This window comes from Salvelinus sp. IW2-2015, linkage group LG18 (assembly GCF_002910315.2).
Source record: "Salvelinus sp. IW2-2015 linkage group LG18, ASM291031v2, whole genome shotgun sequence".
NCBI lineage: Eukaryota > Metazoa > Chordata > Actinopteri > Salmoniformes > Salmonidae > Salvelinus > Salvelinus sp. IW2-2015.
Genome location: NC_036858.1, coordinates 31,978,919 through 31,989,601, shown reverse-complemented (window position 1 = coordinate 31,989,601; position 10,683 = coordinate 31,978,919). Strand labels below are relative to the sequence as shown.

The 10,683-nt window shown below is 39.7% G+C and overlaps 1 protein-coding gene across 1 annotated transcript in view; it reads right to left on the bottom strand.

The window, feature by feature from the left end:
• Nucleotides 1–5,553: 5,553 nt before the first annotated feature.
• Nucleotides 5,554–10,683, bottom strand: part of LOC111977852 (KH domain-containing RNA-binding protein QKI-like) — a 107,681-nt gene continuing 102,551 nt past the window's right edge. The window contains 1 exon segment of the mRNA XM_024007591.2: nt 5,554–6,147. Coding sequence (XP_023863359.1) covers nt 6,131–6,147 — 17 coding nt within the window. The 3' untranslated portion in view covers nt 5,554–6,130.

The window sequence follows — 10,683 nt, the reverse complement described above, 5'->3', positions numbered from 1 at the left end:
AGAGAGAGAGAGAGAGAGAGAGAGAGAGAGAGAGAGAGACTCAGAATCTCACAACCCAATCAGAGATCTGGGAGCAGAGCTTTTTTCTTCTTCTACAAAGACAAACACTTACGTGGCTCAACACCTGGTGGCGACACCAGATGTGATTTCTTCCCCCAAACAGCCGCCGGGGCCCCCGGCACATCTTATCAGCACATAGCAGCGGGCCGCTGCAGCCCAGGCAATTTAAGCCCTGTGATAAACATAGCAATTCCCCTAGAAAGCTCCGGAATGGAGGACGAGGAGAGGGGAAAAAGAGAATGAGGAGTGAAACAAGGAATGATAACCCAGAAAGGGTGAGGGGTGGGGAAGTATGGATTTGGACAAAGTATTTGTGTGCTTGTGATGGAGGGAGTCTTGTAGCCTAGTTGCCATGCTGAGAATTGGTTGTATATGGAAAATGTTAACAGCTCTCGTGTGTCTCATAACAGCAGGTTGCTAGACCAGAGGTGGTGTTGTTGTTGGTGTGTGTATGAGAGTAGAGACGACCGGTGGCTATTTGGGCATCTGAGGAATGTTCCACTGACTATAGATTCATGCTGTGGAGATAACCGCAGATAGTAATCCCACAATTCCCAATTACATGTCCATCCATGCCTTCCAGTGTCAGAAAGTGTGAAAGGGGGTATTGATTGGCCATCCCACCCCACCTCTGTACCACACTGTGTTCCTCTCTGCTTCTGTATCAGTGATCAGGGGTCATTTTACAACCCATTCGCAAGCCTAGTTTGTGGTGTCCTTCACTGTATAAACCACATTGCATAAGTAACCAACACAAACACAACTTTGTCAAATCACCAGGCTCCTTTCCCACTGTTCTTCAAGTTTAAGCCAGTGTTGTGGACAATAATGTTTCTCGGTACGCTACGATGTAGTTCTTCAAGTAAGATATTTTCAAGTTTCACTTGTTTCAAGTTTCATTTCATTTGAACTTTAGGGTTTGTACCTACTGAAATTGTGCCACCCACCGCTTGTATTTTCCTCCCACACTTTTCCATAAACTCCTCAGAATAGTGCAGATTTCTAGGCCAATGAAAACGTTCTTCCTCTGGGATGTCCCAATTTTCTAGGATTCTATATGAAACCTTCATGACGCTACATAAATTCCATAACAAACTATGGTCAATTTTTTTTAATATTTTACCCTAGATGCAGAGGGGAGTAGCCATTGTTACTGTACAAAACTCAAGTCAATAACACCACCCTGAAAAACATTGACCGTAGATGCATCTCAAATTTACTTCAAACTTAAAACACAGATTAATACTTTGGCAAAAGATAATGAGAAGTCTATCAAAGAGTTTGCAACAATTTTAAAAAAACATGATTGTTCAGATCTATTTAAAGTACTCTGAAATGTAAGGTCATTTTATCAGTAACTATTGAGAACAACATGCTCATAAAATAAGCATCTGGTATGTTTGATTGAGTCAAATGGCCCAATGATGTAAGAGGGTTAGGACTTCATAGCTAGATGTATGTGTCATCTAGTGTTTCATAGCTGAAAATTACCACCGCATTATACAGATGTATGGTAATAACTCCTATAGCCTTTTGAGGCAGACTCTCTAAAGTTAAGTAGTGCCCTCAGGATGGTAATAAAACAAGTGTTCTTTGTTAATATGTCTGTTTGGAAACATTTATTAAAATAATACTGGCTAAATCAAACATGCCACAACCAAACATCCCTAAATGTGAGGAAAGGAAAAACTTAAACGATCGGAATCAGTAATAGAGATAAGGCTTTGTCAAGGAGTTAATTTAATGCAGTGTTTCTTATTCATGGTCCTGGGTGCCCAAAGGGTGCACATTTGAGTTTTCCCCCTCGCACCAGACAACTGATTCCACCAATCAAAGGTTTGATAATTAGTTGATTAGTGGAATCAGGTGTGTAGTGCTAGGGCAAAAACTCTAATTAGCAGGACCAGGATTATGAAACACTGATTTAATAAACTACAAAGAATCTCAAATGAAACAAATAATGTAGCTGATTTTGTCGTTTTAATAATTCAAATCTGTAAAGAAGTAATTTAATATTTTGTCTTACACACATAGAAAATAAGATATAAAAATACATTATAAACTTAGAACAATGGCTGCAAATAGACATACTGTTTTCTCGTAGGCAATAATTTGGGGATGGTTACACACAATTCATGGAGTAAATGCTAACAGAATCAGTTGAGTTTGACAGCATGGAGTCTTATAACACGGTTGATTTGCACACTCAGAAAAAAACACCAGATCAAGAATAATGCTGTCAAAATAGCACAAATAAAAACCTCTGATAATACCATAACATGCACGTTATTAAGGGATGGGATTGCCATGCTTTATTGGCTATGATATGTTTTCACTCACAACCAATAAAACCATTTGTTTGCCACCATTATTTTATCACCAATAACATTTTATGTCAAATATTAGTCTTACTTCAAAGTCAATCCATTATCTTAAATAATAATAAGAGGACCAATAACAATGATAATAATAGGTATGACAATAATCATAATCATAACAATTATTGAGAATGCATACTAATTCATCCTTTATAACTGATCAGAATAATATGCAATTGCACAACAGAACAATTTCTGAAACATAATACTGAGACTGAATCTAAACGGCACACACATTAAGACACAATCTGAGACACAGAAACTCTCCATAAACCACTAGAGGCCATTCTGTTGCATAGTAAATAAAGAAGGGGATGTGGAGCGATGTTTTCTGGTGTAGACCGGGAATTACACGCAGGCTTTTACAGTCGACCACCTCGTTACCACAACCACATAAACCCTTCACCTAGAACTACCGCAGATGCCGAGTCAGCAGATGTCTGGTCACTGAGACTACCGACCCAATACTCCTCTATAGAAAGCAAATCAGGAGGGCAAAAAAAGACAAGTCCTCATCTCATGTGATAGGTGATAGAGAACTACATCATGGTAGAGAGCTCAGCTCTACGGGTAGTGGGATGTCTATGCCAATGACAACTCCTACATAAGGCAGTCCAGAACAGCACTTATAACAGTAAAACACAGTCTATTTATAAAGAACCACAGACCCTCCACTCAAGGAAAGGTAAAGACATGCTCGACTATCTGGAGAATGTCAAGAAAAACCTTGGGACTGTCCTGGCATGAGTAGCTACTACTACTGGATATAATAATTGGGCAACTCTGAGCTGAGGCCCTCATCCACAAAGACAACCGGTCTCAGAAGATTCATGGTGAAATACCATAAGAAGGCCAATCAGACATGTTACCGCTCTGTTTTACAATCATTATAATACTATTTGTCCCTTTAGGACATTGATAGGACTGTGTAGACACTGACTCAGACAGTATTGGTATACTCAGGGCCGGCTCTATCATTTTGAGGGCCCCAAGAGAGATTTGGTTGGGGGCCCCCCCACCAAGCGGGCACATTTTTTTGTGGCCCCCCTCTTGATAATGGAGAGACAAATGTACGTTCTAAAGTTCATTTCCTGCAATTCTACACATTTTGCCATGGGGTGTAGAGAAAATGTTGCAGTTTTAAAGCAAGTTTTCTGCAGTTCTACAGATTTTGCTATGGGGCGGAGAGAATGTTTTTCAATTTCATAAAACATTTCAGGCAATTCTACTCATTATGCCATTGGGGAAGAGAGATTTATTTGTTTTTACAGTTTTAAAGCTCATTTCCTGCAATTCTACCAATTTTACCATGGTGTAGAGAGAAATTGTTGCTGTTTTAAAGCTAATTTCCTGCAATTCTACATATTTTGCCCATATTAACCCAATGAGTCCCACGGCGACGCTGGCACGAGTTGGACTTCTTATGTTGCTTATGCCTGGAGCCGGCCCTGGGTATACTACTGGTATACTACTGATATTCCTACTATATGGAGCACAGGAGGCTGCTGAGGGGAGGACGGCTCATAATAATGTCTGGAATGGAGTAAATGGAATGGTATCAAACACATGGAAACCACAGGAGGTTGATGTCACCTTAATTGGGGAGGACGGGCTCGTGGTAACGGCTGGAGCGGAATAAGTGGAACGGTATCAAATACACCAAACGCATGGTTTCCAGGTGTTTGATCCCTTTCCATTTGCTCTGTTCCGGCCATTACTATGAGCCGTTCTCCCCTCACCAGCCTCCTGTGATGGAAACCATGTGTTTGATGTGTTCGATACCATTCAATTTATTCCATTCCAGCCATAACTATGAACCCGTCCTCCCCAATTAAGTTGCCACCGGCCTTCTGCGCTATGGAGCCACCAAAAAGTACTCTTATGTATGTATGGAACTGTGTCTGTCTAGTGTAACAACAAGGCGGAGGTGACTGACTCCGTCTCGGGGCATCTCTCAGTGGCTGACAGACTGTGTGCACTGACTTGTCCTGTGCAGCTTAAAGGCTGATGACACATTCAGATATCAGAAACCATGAGTAAAATAAGGCACTTTGTCGTTTTTTACACTTCAGTTAAATCCTCAACCCCGAATTAAAATGAAAGGTTGTTTTGGTCTTCACTCTCCATCCACAGAAAGAAAACAGGATTGTTTTCATGACATAAAGGGTTTCATTACAAATGTCTCTTTACAATAGTCGAAGGTATAAAAGACTATGTTTTTGAAAAATAGATTTTTTTTCTTTCCCATGAAAGAAACCCATTTTTTTTCTTTCCCATGAAAGAAACCCATGTATAATAAAAGTGTCTATTTTCTTTACATTGGTGCTCTCCCCCATTTTTTACACATGTATCTACAATTTCAATACATTTGTACAGCAGGTAGGCAAGCATGGCTTTTACATCCTCAAAGAAACAGTTGACTGCAAGATATTTCTTTATGGCAGAAAAACAACAACGACAATGCCAGGTAACGGGGCAGGTACTTTTCCTTCTATATGCTTGAAACTCTCTGTTTGACCCTAGGGCCTAGATTAAATCAGATGAAGCGTTAACCGGCGATAGCCGACACCCAACACAGCTGATGTTTTGGCGGTGTTGGAGGTGTAACTGCATTGCAGCTGTCATTGTCACAAAGCCACACCCATTCCACTCGCGTCAGGAAGTGCAGGAGAAGAAAGTGTAGGCTATATAGAAATAATGACGCCAAATCATGAAATTAAATAATGAGGATTTCTATCAGCCTAATCTAGGTGTAGATTACATCTCATATTCCAGCGTTTGAACTTGTAATCAAGGCTGCATGGAATTTCTCTTAAAGTGACTCCTTGCAGCCAATGGCAATGTCCGCTTTATAATGCCAGGAACCACTTGTGGATTTGACATCTCTAACGCAGTTTCACCTGACACACAGCCAAAACAACCACTATGCAGATTGTCTGATTGAATAGAGCCCCTAGTCTCTCTTCAAGTCCTGCTTAAATGAACCCTCCTCAGTCTCCGTGTCATAAAAGACCCAGGACTTCATAGTCAGTGAAGAGAGATGGGTCATCAGTTGGCAGGGATAGATGGACAGCAGAAGAGAGAGATGGAGAGAGCAGAGGAGAGAGAAGAAGAAGAGAGAGAGAGATGAGAGAGAGAGAGAGAGAGAGAGAGAGAGAGAGAGAGAGAGAGAGAGAGAGAGAGAGAGAGACTCGGCAGGACTCACCACACTGCTATACATTCATAGTCAGCTCAGTTACCATGACAGTGGGAAGGTCACCTGGGCGATGTGGCAGGACCAGGGGGTACGGTGATTTTGGGCGGTCGGGGAGTGGAGGTTTGCATCCTTCTTGATCTTCAGGAGGCGACCAACCGGGTGTTACCAGGGTGTTTTAGAGTGTGGTGTGTTTGGGGGTTGCTTGGCGGGGACTCGGTCAGGGAGGATAAGAGGGGGCATATCAGACCTTATTGCTTAACAATGATTCAGTGCAGGTCTAGAGCCAGTATCTGTCCCCCTAATAAGCAGACTGGGCAGGCAGGAGGTGGCTGCCAAGCCATTGTAGTGTGTCCATTAGTCAGGTGATGAGAAGCTGTGCCTTGACTGACTGTAACAAGCCAAGGCTGCTTTTTTCCCCTTCTACCAAAGAACTGATCTGCGGGCAATGGCCAGGTCGTCATTGGTTGAAGATTTCAGAAGGTCAGAAGGTCAGGGGTTAGTTGCCAGTGGCGGCTGGGGGGGTTAAGGAACAAACAAACAGAAAAGAGAGAAAAATTATAAAAGGAGAGAAACAAAAATGAAAGGAAAGAAAAAAGATAGAGAGGAGATTAGTCTCAGCTAGCGACAGCAGGATGAAAACATGGCTTAACTAATCAGAGCTATACCATGCATCCATTCAATCCACCATGCGATTTCGCCACAACTGTGACCGACCAATCTACACGTGTCACCATATGTTTCCATATCTTCCACAACATGTTCGCTTTGACCGAAGCCAGAGCGCTGGACGCAAAACGCTGTGTCAGAAATGAAAACAATTCATGCGTTCTTCTGTTTGTATAGATAAAGGACAATTCATATGATGGGTTGATTGAATCCAAGAGTGCAGGAAGAGCTACTCATCTATATCCTTACAATGTCGTAAAGTCATGAAAGCATGGTTTTACGTAACGTGAAAGACAGTCCCGTCCCCTCAGCTCACGTGTTAAAAAGGAGGAAATTAAAAAAGACAATTACAGTAGTTCTAATGGTTAGTAGCAGTCAAGTAAATGGACAGTAAATCTAGGCAGAGGGAAAGATCCAAATGAGATGGAGGAAGGTAGCGTCGTCGACAACAGTCAGTAAAGTTATTGTTACCTGACTGCTAATAAATATTAGAGCACTTCAGAGGTTCATGAGTCAAGCGGCTAGTAGTGGTGGACGTGAATATTAATAAGTCTCATTGTTTTAGAATAAATTAATTTAGAGAGGATACAGTGAGAAATTCAAGAAGACCACATCGTTGTGGTGAAAAAATTTTTTTGGGGCCAAAACAGTGTTTGTCATTTTTTTTTTTTACTCAATATCATTTTTTTATTGCCTTTTCAAAGTATGTTTTCTATTTACAACAAGCATGAAAATCTTTGCTTTAATGATACAAAGCAACACTACATGGTATTTTCTAGAATAGCACACTAGCCATGAGAGTTTAAGCTAAAGCCGTCACTTCAGCCAGTGCCCTCAGCCTAGGAAACAATATACAATTCACAGGACACATAATATAAAATGCACTTGCATATAAACACTGAAAAGGTCCTGTCTTTTGTATAAAGCCCTAAAATATATTCAAAAATAGAGGACATTTTCTAAAGTGGTGCTATAAAGCTGCTATGATGCATATTTGTCTTTCCTACAAATAGCCCTATAGAATAATCCTTGCTATTTCTGACATTTCATATACATTCCTGCTTTATATTTTATATATATATTTATATATATATTTCAAGAAGCCACAAGTAAATACTATTTTCTTTGCAACAACAAAACATTTAAAGAAGCTTACAGTAAAATATATATTTTTTTCATTCTCAAGTTGAATATTTCTGGTAAATGCATTCCTACTCTGGCAATTTCTCATCCAAAATGGACCCTAGGATTCTCCGTCCACTCCACAGTGGTCCGTCTAAGACGTATGCAGCTTAGATCATATGTTTCATTTCATCGTCTGAGGTTCTGACCTTCTGACTGCAGCAGAGGAGATGAAGAATGCTTTTGACTTTTTAAAATCATTCAGTGCAAAAAAAGATTTGTGCCGTAGTCTCTCTTTTCGAATGAAGCAACAGTCAAACAGATGTACAGAAGAAAAGAAAGGCTTCTTTACCAGATTTGACAACATATTGTAAATCTTACTGTATTAAGAGCTTAACAACTGTATCGTAGAGAGCTGTTGTAAAATGCTTTCTAATGCACTGTAAAGTGTCCAGAGGAAAATCAAAATAGGATATACTGTATACAGTGCCTTCAGAACGTATTCAAAACCTTTTACCTTTCCCAGATTTTGTTGTGTTATAAAGTTGGATTCAAATGGATTTAATTGAAAAAAATATTGTCAATGATCTACACAAAATACTCTGTAATGTCAAAGTGGAAGATTTTTTAAATGTATTAAGTGAAAATAAAAGAGTAATATATCTTGATTAGATAAGTATTCAACCCCTCAAGTCAATACATGTTTGAGTCAGCGATTACAGCTTTGAGTTTCTGGGTAAGAGTTTTTTTCTCTAAGAGCTTTGGACACCTGGATTGTACAATATTTTCCCATTATTCTTAAATAATGTGTCAAGCTCTGTCAAGATACCACCAGAGCATTTTGCCAGCAGCATACCACCCTGCATCGCACCGCTGGCTTGCCTCAAAAGCTAAGCAGGGTTGATCCTGGTCAGTCCCTAGATGGGACACCAGATGCTGCTGGAAGTGGTGTTGGACTCTGTCCTTGGACTCTGTCCCCCCCCCCCAAAATATCCCAATAACTCAAGGCAGTGATTGGGGACATTGATCTGTGTAGTGTGCTGTCATTCATCCCCCCTCCTCTCCCCTGAACCTATTCCCCAGGTCGTTGCTGTAAATGAGAATGTGTTCTCAGTCAACTTACCGGTTTTAAATAAATAACTAAAAAGATGATTGTTGATCATTGTTAGACAGCCATTTTCAAGTCTTGCCATAGATGTTCAAGCCGATTTAAGTCAAAAATTGAACTAGGAACATTCAATATCATCTTGGTAAGCAACAGTGTATATTTGGCCTTGTGTTTTAGGTTATTGTTCTGCTGAAAGGTGAATTTGTCTCCCAGTGTCTGGTGGAAAGCAGGCTGAACCAGGTTTTCCTCTAGGATTTTGTCTATACTTAGCTGTATTCCATTTATTTTTATCCTTCAAAACTCCCTCGTCCTTGCCGATGACAAGCATACCCATAACATGATGCAGCCAACACCATTCTTCAAAATATGAAGAGTGGTACACAGTGATGTGTTGGGTTGGATTTTCCCCAAACATAACGCTTTGTATTCAGGAAAAAACATGTATTTCTTTGCCACATTTTTTGCACTATTACTTTAGTGCCTGCCTTATTGCAAACAGGATGTATGTTTTGGAATATTTTTTTCCTACAGGCTTCCTTCTTTCCAATCTGTCATTTGTGTTTGTATTACAATGTTATTGATCCATCGTCAGTTATTTCCTTTCCAGCTTTTCATTTTTAATTTGTAAACATTTCTAAAAACAATTCCAGCTCGACATTATGGGGTGTTGTCTACATCACCTTACACAACATATCAACTTAATTCATTTTAAATTCAGGCTGTGAATACTTTCTGAAGGCACTGTAAATCTCTAGACCCCAATTGATGTACTTATTTGATAGTGTATTTACTATTTTGAGACCGTTCAACATCTTTGCCAATATGAGCTATTAAAAAGGCCCACATTTCAGACGCCATCTTAGCTTCCTCCCTGCTTCACCCAGAGTCAGTCTGCCTCTTACACACAGGCTTGACCGTTTGGCCTGCACTCAATCCACCTGCCTCATGGTTCAACCCCCAAACCGCACTGACACGTCAATCATATTATGTTGTATTACCGTCATGTTTGGATAAACCAACGTTTTAATGGTGTAAAACTGTTCATCAGTGTGGGAGCCAAACCTATGAAGAGGTAGATTGAATATAGGCCTTTGTGCAATTTCATCGGATGTTGGTTTGTCATTAAATTTGTCAGTGTTACCTATCCGTTACCATAATTATCATTTATTATCATTATGGATTAAGGTTTGACCTTTTAGTAATAATACCCTTTGTATAATATGCACTTCTTAAGTAACGCCATATTACAGTTATTTTTATATTAATTTATTTGTTTTAGGGCAGATTTGAGCTATCAAGTTTTCAGAGGCAATTCACAGACAGAGCTACAGTGCCGAAACCTGAATATCCTTAGACCCAGTTTGTATATACTGTTAATTATATATGTTAATTGTTCCACATCATCTAGCAGCAAAAAAAAGTGATTCATGAATTGGAGTTATTTAAACAATATTACAATTTAATCAATTTCACTGGGTTTTCAACTTCAATGTATGTACTAAAATGTAGGTTGATTTATCCAAAAATGTCTGCATGTAGGCAGTTTTCAATTGGCATTTGCATCCTATTTTCTGGCACATTGCAAACATTCACTTGATTGGGTACAAGTAATTATCTGTAGTGAAATGTGATGATACACAGTGTGGGTGTATGTACAAGGCACACTTGGTGTATTAAGCACTAGGGTATAAGGATAAAACAGAGAAAAGGCACTGATAGAGAACAGATCCTGCAAACTCCTTGTTGCTTGCGTCATTTCACAAACGGTTTCTTCTCTAATTACGACCTCGATTATTCTCAATATTCAGTGGGAGTATCTGTTCTGTATGGACTTAGAAGAGAAGGTGTGACATGTGTAGACTTTAGAGAGTTAAAGGTCTGACTGTTGTGCTTGTTTTACCAATCTGCAGAATAAAACAATTTCCAGTCTATAGCCTACCATGTGTCCATCCCTCTTTACTTATAACGTCGTTGTTGAGACTTAAAAAAAATACTGTAGCAAAAATGGGAAGATACTGCAGTCCAATTAGACAGTGAAAACCCCCCAAATATGACATGACGTGTTTACACCCACTTCTGTGTTGTCCTCGACAATACAATAGGTCAGATTCTCAAAAAGAATATTTCCGCAAACAAATAAACACAAATGGACA